At 41.8% G+C, this 17,316-nt stretch overlaps 1 protein-coding gene across 1 annotated transcript; it reads right to left on the bottom strand.

The window, feature by feature from the left end:
* Nucleotides 1–657: 657 nt before the first annotated feature.
* On the bottom strand, nucleotides 658–1,652 carry LOC110734977 (multicystatin-like). Its single transcript, XM_021915099.1, has 2 exons — nucleotides 1,515–1,652; nucleotides 658–1,090 (listed from the first exon to the last, which is right to left on the bottom strand). The coding sequence occupies exons 1-2, from the start codon at nucleotides 1,632–1,634 to the stop codon at nucleotides 863–865; spliced, it is 348 nt and encodes a 115-aa protein (XP_021770791.1). The 5' UTR covers nucleotides 1,635–1,652; the 3' UTR covers nucleotides 658–862.
* Nucleotides 1,653–17,316: the final 15,664 nt, after the last annotated feature.

The following is a 17,316-nucleotide window of genomic DNA, read 5'->3' on the forward strand; positions in this document are numbered from 1 at the left end:
ATTTCATATTTTATCATTCACAACCAGATCCATAAAATTATATCTATACAACTATATACGAAGTATATATTGTCTAAGTATTGAAATTAGTTTTACATGTGTTTCAAAAAAAAAAGAAAAAGAAATTTAGTTTTACATTAACGGAATAAACTGATCCCTTGTTTGAATGAATTGATTTATAGTCTTAGCTACGAATTGGATCACTATTATATTAGAGATGGAATTTGAAATTTATGTCTATGTGTCTCAAATTTGAGATGAATTTTTCAACAGATCGTCTCAAAATAGGAGTTAGAGCTGGAAAACGAAACATTATCCGTCTCAAATTTGAAATGGTGTTGTGTTTCCATACTTCGTTTTTAAAATAAATTTAAAATTTCCGTTTATAATTTTTTTTTTGGTTGGTAAGGAGAAGAGGGCCCTATCGGGCCGAAAGCTCTCACAGGTCATCCCAAATAAGGATAACGAGCTAAGCATTTTGGAAGGGGGAGGGGAGGGTATAAGGGAATCCCCACTTCATAGTGTCACTAAAACCTCTTAGTTGTGAAATATAAATTTTGCCACTAGACATCCCAAGCTTAGCTTGGTATTCCGTCTAATATGGTATTATTTTGTAGTGGATTATTTAATTTTGAAATGTGCTTGCATTTACTGATATATCTTCAACAACTAACAGTACATTTTATTTAAGTATTAGTGTATTACACGGTAGTACACAAACCAAGTCATGCAAGACTTTTATTTTATATCACTAGATCATAGTAGTTTTAAATTTTGATGCAACTTAAATAAGCACACCAAAAATGATATGGTTTCTTGCATATATATCCAGGGATCTGGATATGAGTATAGCTGTAGAGGATTAGTTAGCAACCGCGACACCTTCATTTTTCTGCAACAGAGGCTTGAACTCTTCAAGCTTCAAAGTGTCAGTCCAATCTTGTTCAAAAACTTTGGCATAATACTTGTTCCTAATCTTCATATTGCCGTCGGAAACGTTAACAGATGCCTCTAGATCAATGTAGTACATCACACCATCAACCAGTTCTTGTTCTGCTTTCAAAACCCTTTCATACACCAGGTTTGCTCCCTACAAAATTACAACGAGGATTAAACATATTAAGCCAGATTGCACCACGTCGATCAATGGGGCTGATTAGAACATATAATAATTGTACAAATATACGTGTTAGAGATATGAGATATAGTTATTATGGAAAATATCAGGTACATTTTCTGATACTGATTATATCTCATATTTCTAACAATATAGAAAAGAGGTTTTGAGCTCAGTCATCAAAACTAGTTCAAATTAAAGTTGTTTAGGTAATGTAAAGTGATATTAATTAAATAATACTCCGTACATTATGAAATGACCTAACCTACGCATACATGCGTTGTACGTACTTGTATTAATTAGCGAACATTACTAAGTAGTGCTTGTGAAAGACGGTCTGATAGATCTTAATATTCGACAAATCAAATATTAGCTAGCTAAACAAATTAAAACTTACATTTTGTTCCTTGTTATGCTCATTGAGAGCCCAAGCAGCAACCTCTTGGATCTTTGGACTGTTTGGGTCTACAGGCACTAGACCATGGATGTTCTTCTGTTGAGCAACGGAATTCATCATTTTTGTGTATGAAATTTGTGTTATGTAGTTGTGTATAGTTGTATTCTATTATGTGTTGCTTAATTCCATCTTTTGCAAACCCTTTCAATTTATAGGATAGTAAATTGGAATCAATACTTTTTTTTTAATCTCAATTATAGCATATGATGTTTGGCTTAGTGAATATATTCTTATTAATTTGGATTGTCTACAAGATTCTTGATTATTTTTTGTTTTGACATACGGGTTGATTTAATGATACACGTGTTCTTCATTTGTTTTGAGGAATTTTGTTGTTTTAAAAGGATAGAAAGAAAGATAAAATATTCGTCACGATTATGGAAATTCATTTTTATCTTCTTTTCGCCATTGATTCTTGTTGTTGTTTAAATGTGAAATGAGAGTGATGTATTGTACTTGTATATTGATTAAAATCAGTCTCAAAAAAAAAAAAAAAAAAAAAAAAAAAATTGGATGATTGATAATAAGTTCCAAATTACCACTAACCCCAAAAATCAGGTTAAAGATCACTAAAAAAACAGCGAAAAATCAAATCTGTAACTTTATCACAAAAAAATTAGAAATAAATTAGTTCAATAGAACCATACTTATGAAAATTAGTTTATTATGAGTTGAACTTTCATTAAACATTGTGTTATTGTGCTTAAGTTGTTCGAATGTGAACAATTAGCTCTTTAATTTGACTTTCTTTCTTGATAATCGACTAACAAACAACCACTAGTAGAAAAAACTAAATAAGCACCCCCCCTATAGCACCGGTTCTTGAAAACCGGTGTCAACATTAATGGGCGGGAATGGGAAATTCATAGTTGGCACCGGTTCTCACCTAAACTGGTGCCAACTTCTTTAATTAGCACCGGTTCAAACCGGTGCCAACTGTTTTTTTTTTAAAAAAAAAAAAAAGAAGAAAGGGATAGAGTTCGCACCGGTTTAAGGAGAACCGGTGCCAACTATGCTGTTTTGCACCGGTTCAAACCGGTGCCATGTTTAAATAAAAAAACCCGGGTTAATAACGTTCTTCTTTTTGCTCTAATTCTTCAGTACTTCACGCACTGTGCCATTGAATTAAGTCATATTTCTCTTCAATTTTTCCTTCTTCTCTTTTCTTCTCCTGCTAGCTTGTTCATTCAACGGTCTTTGTTTTCCATTGAAGGGCTGCGAGCTTTCTCATCCTCCATTGAAGTAGTACTCCATATGCATCCCTCCATTGAAACAGCTTCAAGCTAATTAAGGTAAGCTTATTTTTAGGTTTTACTTACTCCATTGTTCAATTCCTTCGTACTCTTGAGTTTTTGGTGGATTTGCTTTACAATTTAGTAATTACAAGTTTCTTGTAATTTAGGGTTTGTCAATAGTCGCGCATTGCCCCCCTTCCACAACTACGTTCTTGCTCTCACAGTTGGTTAAGGCGCGAGTTTCAGGTACTGTGCATCTTTCTGGATTTGCCCTTGGTTGTTTGTGTATTGGTTTGCTGTGCCTGGGTTGTAAAGGTGTTGGGCTGCTGTTTATTTTTGGCTGTTTGTGTTTTGGTTTGCATTGTTCTGGTAAGGTGTTGGACGTTAATGTTTTGGTTTGCATTATGTTTTGGCTAATTAAGGTAAGGTGCTGGGCGTTAGTGTTTGGGTGCTGGTGTGTGGTGCATGGTGCAGCTCAGTAAGGCTGTTTTTCTTGGATGGTTGTTGCTATAGCCTGGTAGTGATAGTGGAATACTATACCTTTATTGGAGAAATATTCTGTCTCCATTAGTTCAGCATAACAATATATAATTGTAGGGTAAGAGGGGTAACCTAATAGAAATGTTTTGCGAAAAATTGGATTAAGTAAAACTATTGAGAATTAGTTAAAACGTCTGAAAACAGAAAGTGTAATAGCTACCCACATATTATGGGTGGGCACTAAAGAATTGGAGGTAATATGATGCATGCTACAAAAGAGACCATTTTATTGTTATTTATAAGCTTTTTTTGTTTGTTTTTATAGGTTCATATGTGAATTGAAGTTCAAGTTTAGCTTGAAGATTAAACATATTTAGCTCAAGTTGGAAGTATTGGTATGAATTATAAACTTCTATAAGCCATAAATATTTCTTTCTCTTTATTATTGTTTTAATAAAAGTTTTTTCATGCTAGCTATTAGACTTGTGTATTATATAATGACAAACTAAATACAACAATAAATATATGAAATGCTTGCATCATCATATGCCTAGATACTCGTTCAAGGCTTTCTCATTAGGAGAAAGTCTTGAATAGTCCCCGGTTGGGACTGTTCTTGAACGTTTACTCTCACTTAGGTGGTGAATGTATGTCTATTTTTTTCGATTTTAAGGAACATCTTGGCTTACCATTTCCTCAAACACCATGTTCCCTGGGTACATATGTGGGTAACTTATTACCTACATCGTGTACTTGGAGAACTGGGGGGAAATGCTGCCGAATTTCCCTTCAAATTGGAAAGTCGACATACATTCACTAGTGAGAGTAAACGTTCAAGGATGGGTTAGGTTGGAGTGATAAGGACCCTTTGGAAGCATATATGCATTTTTGTATCTATATGAATGTTATATGCATGTTGTGTGTTTGAATTTGATTTACATATATAATAGATGGTAGCAATTATACATGATTCGTAATATGTTTCCATGTTTAGAGACAATTTACTTAATGGAGAAGGATCGTGGCTGGATGTATGGTAGACGTGATACATTGAAATTATTTAATGGTGTTCAAGAGTTTTGCGAGAGGGGCTTCATCTTACAAGCGCAGAATGGGTTTCGATTGCCTCTATTGTCCTTGTGTTTATTGTAATAATGTGAAGGTGGTCAATAGTGTTGATATCATTAGAGATCATGTAGTTTGTTGTGGGTTTAGGCTTAAATACCATGTGTGGATTTGGCACGGTGAAGAAGGAGAGTACAGTGGGGATGTTATTGGGAATGATGTGCACGGTGAAGAAGGAGAGTATGAGGAGTACAAGAATAATGATGAAACCGGCCACCCAGGCCCAATTTCCGAGGGAAGCCCAATCGGCCCTAGGTTTACCTAAACCTAGGATGGGCACGTTTCCCAAGGTTATAAATACCTCCCTTAATCCTCATTAAGGGGGATTACAAGAAAGAGAACAGAAACATTACGGAAAAAACACATTAATTACACCCAGTAATAACCGGCTGATCTCGCTAACAAAGCAGATTACCTACATTAAACACTCTCACCTAGAGAGACCTAATCACTTTAATTTCCGCATTAATTACTCCTTAATCAGGTACTAACTTGACCGTTGGAGGCGGAGCTCTTAGGAGTCTCCGTTATTTTGCAGGTACAGGCGTTCGGTTCCAGTCTCGGAATCGTAACTCTCCCGCAGGACACAAGAAAACCCCGATACATCTGGCGCCGTCTGTGGGGAGAGTACTTCTGAGATGGCATCCAAGTCTGTACCGACTCCTGAAGAGAGGCGTCCCCTAGACGACCCTCAAGTTCAGTCGGACCATGATACCGAAAGTGAATTTGAAGTTGAAGCTCATACAGCTTCAGACGGGACCCTAAGGGCCCGACGTACCCGTCATACCGAAAGGAGGGAACGGGAGCATCTTCAAACAGCAAGCGAGCCAGCAGGCGCACCGCCTGTTCGGCAACAGCCGACTGATGGGTCTGCTCCCATCACAAGGAACGAACACATGACCTTCATGAGGGACTTCAAGGGAGAGATTCAAGAGTTGATCAACAAGAAGCCGCCTGCTTCAGTCAAGGAGCAGTCGGCCAAGAAACCCTCCACTTCACTGAAGAGGAAGCCAGTTCAAGGGCGAGAGGCGACTCCTCATCCTAAATCTAGGAAGCGGGAGCCACCTGCCCTTGATTTCACAAAATTCCGTTATCCTACAGGAAATAGGAAACCTGTTCGTCATATTCAGGCGGACGGGTCGAAGCAAACATTCACAGATGCTCGGCTACTGCTAGAGCAGAAGAAGAGTGACCGATTATCAGAGTCGGCCTCTACTTCAAACTTTCAAGACAGTTTGCGAAATGCCTCGATGAGGCATACTCAGTCGTACCATGAGAGTCAGTCAGGCGGCACCTCCCGTCAGTCCGGCTTTCATAGTGACCAGGCGGTACCAAACTTACCATTTGTGCCGCAACAATAGTATTTTTTGCAGCCACCTCCGTTTGGTGGACCTGCAGCAAAAAACGTCCAACCTATGGACTGGCAGCTACGGTTGCTTAGACTTGGTGAACAGCCGTCGGCCTTCTCCAAGGAAATTACTGAAGCCGCTCAGCCGGCCAAAGTGAAAAATGTACTAGTAGGCGCCTATGACGGCACTATTAACCCAGAAGACCATCTGATGGCATTCACCAACCTGATGTACCTTCAAGGGTTGGATGATCCCACTTGGTGCAAGTGTTTCCCAGCGACTCTCAAAGGAATCGCACAGCAATGGTTCGACAACCTGCCGACTGGTTGTGTAAATAGTTTCAGGACGCTTGCTTTCTTATTTACCTCCAACTTCGCCATGAACATCCCTGCAAAGAAAACGACCCTTGATTTGGGAACAATTCAGCAGGGCGAGAAGGAGGGGCTTCATTCTTACATCAGGCGGTTTAACCTGATGAGAATACAGATTCAAGGGTTACCGGATGAGGTAGCCTATACTGACTTTTTCAGAGGTCTCAATGACGGGTCTACCTTCAAATTTGATTTGGTTCGAAAGAGGGTGGCGACTCTTCAAGAGGCCTTGATTGAAGTAGAAGCCTATATACAGGCGACTGATCTTTGTACGATAAAACAGTCGGACGGGAAAAGGTTCGACAAAAGAGAAGGACGACAGAAACAGTCGTCAAACAAAGATGAGAAAAGAAAAGAGGTCTGGGCGGCTGATTCCTCTAAACAGCCGGCCCAGAAAAAGAAAAAAGAATTCAAACCATACTCCCCAAAGTATGCGTTTAACAAGGATAACCAGTTTATCCTAAAAGAAATCAAGGGACGGATCTCAATTGAGAAGCCGGTCCCCATGAAGGGTTCTGCAAATAACCGGAACCAAGATAAATTCTGTGCTTATCATGATGATGTTGGTCATCACACCAATGACTGCATCAGTCTCATGCGGTACCTAGACCGCCTGGCTGAGCAAGGTGATCTTGACACTTATGTCAAGAAATCTACGGGGAACACTTCCTCAAAAAAGCAGTCGGCCAAAAAGAATCAGCAGGCCGACAGCTCTGATACAGATGATGCAGTCGTCTACACCATTGCAGGCGGCTTCTCAGGAGGCGGCCCAACTATTAGGGGCAACAAAGACAATATCAGGCGGTTAGATATAAATTCCGTTCACCAAGAACGGTCGTCCAAATATTCATTTCCTGAGATTGTCATCACTGAAGAAGATCTAGGAGGGGTAAGGGGGCCGCATGACGACCCTCTCGTTATTGAATGTAAAGTGGCCAACCAGAGAGTTGGCCGAATCCTCATAGATACCGGAAGCTCCTCAGATCTCATCAGTAGCAAATGTCTGTCGAAACTGAAATATCAGACTGATTGCATACATCCGGCCTCCCACCCTTTAGTAGGGTTTGGAGGAGGAGGAGTCCACCTAGTGGGACGAGTGGATTTACCCATCCGCCTGGGCGAAAAAGGGGAAGGACGACACATGGTAGTCCGGTTCCTGGTAGTAGAAGAACTCTCGGCCTACAACATGATTCTGGGACGACCAACCCTGAATAATTCCAAGGCTGTTATAATCCCATCTCTTATGTTGCTCAAGTTTGAGAGGGATAATGGAACAGTCGGGTCCCTAAGGGGAGATCAGAGGATGGCCCGAGAGTGCTATCTCTCGGATGTCAAGCCCACTGTTATGGCCACTGGGTCAAGCGGTGAAAAAACAGACCTTGACAATGTCAAGGAGAGTGCGCCTGTTCAAGAAGCAGGCGGCAAAAAGAGAAAGGCATCCCAGACAGGGGCCGCAAGAAAAGAAAGAAAATAGCAATCATTGGCAGAGGAGCGGTCGGATGAGTTCCGCCCTCAGCCAGCTGGTGAGCATACGGACCTTGTCTTAAACGACTCACGTCCTGACCGAACAGTCAAAGTTGGGATGACTGCTCTGAGAAACCTTGGTGACGAGTTTCACAAACTCTTGAAAGAATACAAGGACATCTTTGCATTCGAAGTCCATGAAATGCCAGGCATTAGTCCTGATCTGGCGGTACATAAACTGGCCGTGGATCCGAAAAAGAAGCCGGTACGGCAGAAGAAGCGAAACCATGGCGAAGAAAGAAGTCAGGCGGCAGCCGCCGAAGTTAAAAAATTACTTGATGCAGGGTTCATTCGGCAATGTTACTTCCCAGACTGGGTTGCAAATGTGGTGCTTGTTAAAAAGCCGAATGGCACCTGGCGAATGTGTGTAGACTACACAGACTTAAACAAGGCGTGCCCCAAAGACAGTTACCCTCTGCCTAAAATTGATAACCTGGTCGACTCAACAGCCGGCCATGCTTTGATGAGTTTTATGGACGCCTATTCTGGTTTCCATCAAATTCCTTTATGGAAGAAAGATCAGGAGAAGACGGCCTTCGTCACTGATCAGGGGTTATACTGTTACACGGTCATGTCGTTTGGTCTTAAGAATGCCCCGGCTACCTTCCAACGAATGATAAACACTATGTTCTTTGATCAGATTGGGAGAAACGTCGAGGCATACATTGATGATATGATTGTCAAGACTAAACTTCAGAAAGATCATCTGTCAGACCTCCGAGAAACTTTCGCCACACTCAGGCGGCACCATGTCATGCTCAATCCCAAGAAATGTGTATTTGGAGTTGAGTCTGGGAAATTTCTCGGATTCCTTATCAATCAGAGAGGAATAGAGGCGAACCCTAAGAAGGTGCAGGCGGTCATTGACATGCAGTCGCCTCGTACCATCCGAGAGGTTCAGAAGTTAACAGGTTGTCTGGCGGCCTTGGGAAGATTTCTAAGCCGATCAGGCGACAAATGCCTATACTTTTTCCAGGCAATTAAGAAAAAGGCAAGGTTTGAATGGGGGCCGGATGCTGAGGCCGCCTTCCAGAAATTAAAAGTTCACTTGCATTCCTTGCCGAGGCTGGTCAGCCCTTTGCCCAAAGAAGTACTCTACATGTACCTGGCCGTCTCTGATCATGCGTTAAGCGTTGTTCTCCTTGCTGAAAGGGACGGCTGTCAGCTCCCGGTCTACTTTGTCAGTCACGTACTGAAAAATGCCGAGTTGAGGTATCCCCTAGTGGAGAAATTTGGTCTTGCACTCTTCATGGCTGTTAAAAAATTGAAGCCCTACTTTTTGGCACATGCAGTCGTTGTGTATACAGACCAACCTATCAAGCGGCCACTGACCATCATGGAGTCGTCAGGCCGAATGATCAAATGGGCCATAGAAATACAGAGCCTCGAAGTTACTTTCGAGCCTAGAAAAGCAGTGAAGGGGCAAGCCTTTGCTGACTTTATTGCAGAGATGACTCGTCCTCCTGACTCTCAAGTTCCAGACCAAGTATGGAAGGTATATGTGGACGGAAGCTCTACTTCAAATGGTTGTGGAGCAGGCGTTATATGTCAGTCGCCAGAGGGCGACAGGTACGAGTATGCTCTACGCTTCAGTTTTCAGGCTTCAAACAATGAGGCAGAATATGAAGCTTTACTAGCCGGGATCCGCATGTGCAAGGCGGCAGGGGCAAGAAAAATAGACGCCTGTTCCGATTCACAATTGATAGTGAGTCAGTACAATGGCGAATACGAAGCAACCCATCCGGCCATGATCAAGTATTTACAGGCGGTCCGACAAGCAGTCGACTCCCTTGAGGATTTCCATCTGATCCAAGTGCCGAGATCAGAAAACAACCAGGCGGATGCACTGTCAAAATTAGCATCATCCGCCTCCTCCGATACTCCTCGAACTGTTTTTTGGGAAGTAATGGAGAAGAGAAGCATCGAGGAAAACCCTATTGGAATCCTAGACAGAAGCTCAACCTGGATGGATTCAATCAGGGCATATCTGACAAACGGTACACTGCCGGATGATCCTCAACAGGCGGCAGCACTGAAAAAACGAGCCACCTGTTTTGAAATGATAAAGGGAGAACTTCACAAGAGGGGGTACCTTCAACCCTTCTTAAAGTGTGTTACTCCAGAAAAGGGACGAGAGATACTAGATGATCTTCACTCTGGTTACTGTGCTTCTCATATAGGTGGTAGGATGCTTGCTCAAAGGGCAAGGCGGCAGGGCTACTTTTGGCCTACTTTGGAAGCAGATGCAATGGAGATGGTGAAAAAATGTGACAAGTGCCAAAGGTTTGGCAAACTAATTCACCGTCCGGCTACTGACCTCACTACCATTCACAGCCCACTACCGTTTGCTAAGTGGGGCATGGACATTCTGGGTCCATATACGCCTGCTACATGCGGCAGAAGGTACATACTTGTTGCCGTTGACTACTTCACTAAATGGGTAGAGGCGGAGGCGGTAAAGGGAATCAAGACGAAAGATGTAATTTCATTCATTTGGAAAAATGTCATCACTCGGTTCGGGGTTCCCATGTCTATGGTTTTTGATAATGGTCCCCAATTTGAGACGCCTGTTCTCAAAAGCTGGTTGGGTGACCAAGGAATTGCAAACTACTTTTCATCTGTCGGCCGTCCACAAGCAAACGGCCAGGTAGAAGCCTTTAATAAAATCATCTCAGACGGTCTCAAGAAAATGATTGAACGAGCAGGCGGCCTATGGGCGGATGAACTACCACATGTTCTCTGGGCCATTGGGACGACTGAAAAAGGGGCGACTGGAGAAACTCCATTCCTCCTAACTTACGGTGCGAAAGTTGTTCTTCCAATAGAACACTACGAGCCGACTCTTCGAGTAATGCTATATGACGAAGAGGCAAACCGGGAAGCCATGCGCCTGGCATTAGACTCACTTCCTGAAAAGAGGGGCAATGCTGTCTTGCGCCATGAGATCTATCGCCTGAGAATGACTAGATCATACAACAAAAAAGTACACAGGCGTCCACTCAAAGTAGGGGACTTTGTACTTAGAAAAATGGAAGCAGTTGGTAGGGCTAATGAGTCTGGCAAACTAACTCCCAACTGGGAAGGACCCTACCGAATCTATGAGGAAGTCAGGGACGGTACCTACCGTCTGGAAACACCAGACGGACAACTGTTGCCTCGAACTTGGAATGTAGATAATCTTAAGAAATATTTCTTTTGAATGATGTAAAGTAAAGAGCTACTTAATAAAAGTTTGCACTTACTATTCAATTTTGTACTACGAGGGGCATGCCGTCTGTACCTTTACAGTCGGCTACTCTCCATTGAGTTTTTCACTCTATCTTCAGAGGGGCATGCCGTCTGTACCTTTACAGTCGGCTACTCTCCATTGAGTTTTACACTCTATCTTCAGAGGGGCATGCCGTCTGTACCTTTACAGTCGGCTACTCTCCATTGAGTATTTCACTCACAATAGGGGCATGTCGCCTGGGCATATAGTCGGCTACTCTCCATAAGAAGATGGCCGACTGGTTCCAAACACATAGCCACCCCCCTAATACTTAGCTAAAAAGATTAGGGCCTGGCCGACCCTGTGCCTAACAGGCGGCTACCCTCCTTTTACTTAGCACCTACGTTCACCAAGAACTTACCAAGGCCACAGGCCGAATGATCAGACCAGGCGCCAAGCCAACTGATCAAATCTACAAAACTAATACGACCTGTCCCAACATCATAGCAGGCGTCCGACGGCATCCCTCCGGATGAAATTCGTCGCAGAGAGCAGCTCCCTTTTGGGTGGAACATTGTTCTATAAACTAATTACACGGCACCTATACGACTGTCCCCAAGGGCAACCACGTAGCCGTTTTTGAGACAAGGATAACTCTATCACTAACCAAACCAGTGGTAGCAGTTGACATCTGAGTCAGATGACCGCCTGTATTACTTAGGATAAATGCAGGGGGTACCTATTGAGTTAATAGCCAACAAACATTGGCGAATCAAGGGGTCTAGCCGGCCTACGCCGCCTGGTACCTCTACTTCTCAAACAAAAGTGACGGCGACTGAGTAACTCCAACGTTAACTCATAGTCACTCCCTCAAATTTGGTATGGAACCTAAAAGGTTTGAGTCGTCCGCCTGTTTTTAACAAAAAGGGGCACTCAAACCCCTATTCCTACTAGGTAACCTATTGAGTTAATAGCCAACAAACATTGGCAAATCAAGGGGATCAGCCGGCCTCCGCCGCCTGGTACCTCTACTACTCAATCTAGATTGTGACGAAGACTAAGTAACTCCTATGTTAACTTAATAGTCACTCAAACTTAGTATGGAGCATAAAAGGTATGAGTCGTCCGCCTGTTTTTAACAAACAGGGGCTCTCAACCACTACTCTTGCTAGGTTAACAAATTATGAGTTAAAATCCAACAACATTGGCAATAAAGGGAAACAACCGGTACCCGCCGCTTGTTATCTCTACTACTCAATTCCTTGGCGACTAGGTAATACTCTATTTACTTGGTCAGACCACTTTCCTACTTGGTTAAATTTACAAATGACAGGCCCGCCTGCCTAAAAAGGATCCAGACAAAATAGTTCGAATACCGATTGGATAAATGGCCGACTGATCGTCTATCCTGGAAACAGACAACCAGTCGTCCAGGGGCATAGGCGGCGTACTAACTATCCGTACCTGTCTGCAACGTTCGGCCATGTAAAACAGTCGGTCTAGTAAACAATTGGATATTAGATATGGAATACTTAGACAAATTTGAAGCAAAACAAAAATTCATTAAAAATAAGCCGGTCATTAAAGACCAGCAAAATATTCAAAGCCCCGGCCCCCTGGCCGGGTAAATACAAAGCAAACGGCACGCATGCCGTGGAAAGAATACATAAAGCTTAAGAAGGGGGCAGTTCAGTATTAGCAGCTGCCGCCTGGTCAGCACTCTTCTTGCTGGACTCGGCTTCAGCTGCATCCTTTTTTGATGCCTTACCCCCAAGCGGCACAAGCGCCACTACCGGCTCCTCCTCCTCCTCCAACGCTTCTCCCAACGCCTCTTCTTCAGCAGCCGCCAGGATCTCTTGATTATATGTTTCCGAACACTGGCGGTACGTTCTTTCCCAAGAGGCAAAGTCGGCACTGGGGAAGAGGCGGCCCCAGGTCATGCGCTGGATTTGAGCGGAGTCTTCCATCATCTCCCGGACCAGCTCTTTCTTCTCTTGCTCGGCCTTTTCCGAGAGCTCTTGGGTAAGACTCTTCTCTTGGCTCACCAGGCGTTCTTTTACGCTGGCCAAGGATTTCTCCATTGCTTCGTAAGAGTACATTTTTAGGCGAAGAGGTTTCAGCTCGGCCTTAAGATTTGTGATGGTCGCCTCCAGCTCGTCATTCTTCTTCTGGGCCGCCTCTAACTGAGCCCGAACAGCGGCGGTAGCCTGCGCCTGATAATAAAGAATATCAATGGTCAGTACTTCATTTTGGGCAATTTGAAACATTGCCTTATCACAGTCAGAGGCGGCCATAGCTTTTGCAGCCTTTACCTCTTTGTTCTTCCGATCAAGCGGCTTGCGAAGGCCGTTAACTCGGAGCAGGGCCTAAGTACAAAAAAACAGGCGTCAGTTTCCAAACAAAAAAGAAAACAGGCGTCCAGAAATTCAAATACTCAAAAATATGCTAAGTATACCTCAGCAAGGACCCCTGCAATCCCGTCAAGGTCAAGGGTGCCGACACCCCTGACCGCCTCCCTTTCAGCTGGAGGAACTGCCCTGATCATAGACTTGGCCATCTCTACCAAGTCAGGCTCCTGGGTGCCTGCTGCATCAAGCATAAACAAATGGATTAGACTTAGTAACAAAGGGAGCAAGTCTAAAATTTACAAGGACAACTTCATACCTCTAGGCGGCCCAGTTGGAGTTTTAGAGGAAGTGGCCGGCTGTTTCTCAGCCGCCACCTGTTTCCTGGCAGAACCAGGAGAGCTCCCAACAGTCGTCTTCCGGGCCTTGGGGTCCGGCTGTTGAGAAGATGAAGCTCTTGGAGCACCCGTCTAAAAAAGAAGAAAAAAGTCAGTATATGCATAAACACTCCAAAAAGAGGGTGAAAGGTTCGGAGCTCACCAAGGGTGCCCCCTTCTTGGGGGAGTCGGTTGAAGCTTGTTGCATAATAGAGGCCCGCAACATGGCCGCCGCAGTCTTGGAGGTGGTGATTTTGCTCATGGCGTCAGCTGCAAAAACAAACAGCAAAGTTAATAAAAGATAAACAACAAATGTATGAAACAACAGAGTATTCGACAGGCCGACTACCTCTTGAGCACCGACTGTTGAGGCCGCAGGCGGCCAAAAAGTACTCGTCATAGAGCCACTTGAAGCTCGGGACGCAGTGCAGGGGTACTTGCTCTCGTACCCCTGAAGTAGAGTCGACCCTCGACTCTACTTTAAAGAGTCCTTTATCAAGGATCTCTTTCTTAGCCTTGGGGGGAACAGGCGGCATGCTACGGCCGCCTGCAAGAAGTGGCGGATTCCTGTTCCACCTATTGAAGCGCTTGTTCTGCTCAATGTCAGAACTCTCAATGATGAGGAAGGTGCTCCGCCAGTCCTTCCACTTGTTTGCTTTACCTCTTGTCATGAGGTAGCCCCTGTGGCTTGTCAATTGATACCAGCCGGTACCGCCTGTCTTAGGGGTCCGGCTGAGATAGTTCATATGGGCGAAAGCCTCGAAGCTCGGCTCCACCCCGTGCAGTTCGCACCCGGCCACATAGCCGAGTACGTTGACCCAGGAGTTTGGGGCTAACTGCCATAACCCCAACTCATACCCATCCAAAATCCGCTGAACAGCCGGATGTAATGGGAAGCGAAGCCCAGCCTTGATGGCCGCCTCGTAGCAGCCAAAGCAGGAGCTTTCATAACTGGAACCAGCCGGCCAGACGACTGTGTCTTCTGGATCCGGCAGAAACACTAGAAAGTCGGGGCCCATGGTGTGGTTTGCAATACAGCTCTCCACTTTCTCTTGCATGGCTGTGATTCGGCCCCGAGGTACCGTGCAGTAGTAGGGGGTATTTAGCTCTCGGTAAGAGGCGGATGGTTCCGCCCAATTTTCCCCCTTCTCAACTGCGTGAGAAAGTCTCGCCTCTTGCAGGCGGCTGTTTTTCTCTTCTGTACCCAAAGAAGCATGGCCAGAAGAGCTTGACTCGGAATCGTCCTCCGACGAGTCTGAAGAGGACGACTCCTCCCCTCTCCCGGAGGGGCCCGCCTCCTCTCTTTGAAAAGGAGCAGATTTGTTAACTGTTAAATGGGAAGGGGTCACTATGACTCCCCCACAGAATTGCCGGCATCCAGGCCGCCTTGTTTCACTTCCACATCTGGCGCCTGGTCAGATGTTTCACTAATCGGCACCCTGTGGGAGGAGCCGTCTGAATTTGAGATCCTAGCTGTCTTTTTCGTTCTGGCCATCCTGCTCTACATAGACACAGATACAGTCAGACTATGAATTTTTATCCTTTTTCCTTTTTTTTTTTGTACTAATGATGTCTTTTGACATCAATTCCCAACACTTTATCTCTACCCAGCTTTAATAATTTCCAACTACCTTTTCTTTCTCTTCAACTCTCTCTAACACCACATGCACATATGTACTCCCAATCATTAGTTTTAACTCTTATATGTTAAGGTCTTGTTTGGTAAATGGCTTTTGCTTGGCTTTTTGCTTGGCTTTTGGCTTTTCATCTTGCTCAAACAGCCAAAATAAGTGTTTGGTAAATGACTTTTTTGTTGGCTAAAAAGTCAGCTTTTCCGCCAAAAACAAAAGTCAAGTCTTACTAGCTTTTTGGTATTGGCTTTTGGCTTTTTACCATTAAAATTACTTTCATATCCTTAATTAATAATTAATAATTAATAATTAATAATTAATAATTAATAATTAATAATTAATAATTAATAATTAATAATTAATAATTAATAATTAATAATTAATAATTAATAATTAATAATTAATAATTAATAATTAATAATTAATAATTAATAATTAATAATTAATAATTAATAATTAATAATTAATAATTAATAATTAATAATTAATAATTAATAATTAATAATTAATAATTAATAATTAATAATTAATAATTAATAATTAATAATTAATAATTAATAATTAATAATTAATAATTAATAATTAATAATTAATAATTAATAATTAATAATTAATAATTAATAATTAATAATTAATAATTAATAATTAATAATTAATAATTAATAATTAATAATTAATAATTAATAATTAATAATTAATAATTAATAATTAATAATTAATAATTAATAATTAATAATTAATAATTAATAATTAATAATTAATAATTAATAATTAATAATTAATAATTAATAATTAATAATTAATAATTAATAACATATTTATTTCTCTTAACTAGCGAAATCCTTACAATTTTAAAACATGCCTACAGAGTTATTTATAAATATATATTGTCAATTTTAAAACTGATTCTAACTCAGTTGCAAGCTCGACTGGGCGAATAGATAAACAACGTAATGCATAATCAACTTCGTTGCGCGTCTGATCGGGCGAATGTGTAGCGGCCATATATTTACCTTCCTTTCCTCTCTTTACTCTAATAGCCATAGTTCCTTTGCATAGATTAAGGGGTGTAAATGTGTGATACATCATACCCACAAGTATTAGGATTAGGAAGCTTAAGGATCGATATTAATGTAAAATGATGTAAAGTAAAGTGTGAATTGTGAATGACCAAAGTAAGGGTAGGTAGTAATTCACTTCCCATAATGTGAAAAAACTCAATTTCCTCAGGATTTGCAATTCATCTTTTTTGCGAATACCATGTTAACCAAACAACAAAGGGATCTAAGCATTTCTTAGCTAGGAATTTCTATTGCCTATGTCAAATAACTGCAACCAAAAGTAAGCACTAAGTCGTTTCATTATTCACACGAATCCAATCAATCAAGCTTTCAAGTAAGTTTGCTTAGCTAGCATTATTGCTACCATAGATCCAACAAATTTCATATTTTATCATTCACAACCAGATCCATAAAATTATATCTATACAACTATATACGAAGTATATATTGTCTAAGTATTGAAATTAGTTTTACATGTGTTTCAAAAAAAAAAGAAAAAGAAATTTAGTTTTACATTAACGGAATAAACTGATCCCTTGTTTGAATGAATTGATTTATAGTCTTAGCTACGAATTGGATCACTATTATATTAGAGATGGAATTTGAAATTTATGTCTATGTGTCTCAAATTTGAGATGAATTTTTCAACAGATCGTCTCAAAATAGGAGTTAGAGCTGGAAAACGAAACATTATCCGTCTCAAATTTGAAATGGTGTTGTGTTTCCATACTTCGTTTTTAAAATAAATTTAAAATTTCCGTTTATAATTTTTTTTTTTGGTTGGTAAGGAGAAGAGGGCCCTATCGGGCCGAAAGCTCTCACAGGTCATCCCAAATAAGGATAACGAGCTAAGCATTTTGGAAGGGGGAGGGGAGGGTATAAGGGAATCCCCACTTCATAGTGTCACTAAAACCTCTTAGTTGTGAAATATAAATTTTGCCACTAGACATCCCAAGCTTAGCTTGGTATTCCGTCTAATATGGTATTATTTTGTAGTGGATTATTTAATTTTGAAATGTGCTTGCATTTACTGATA

Source organism: Chenopodium quinoa, unplaced genomic scaffold, assembly GCF_001683475.1.
Source record: "Chenopodium quinoa cultivar QQ74 unplaced genomic scaffold, ASM168347v1, whole genome shotgun sequence".
NCBI classification, from domain to species: Eukaryota; Viridiplantae; Streptophyta; class Magnoliopsida; order Caryophyllales; family Amaranthaceae; genus Chenopodium; species Chenopodium quinoa.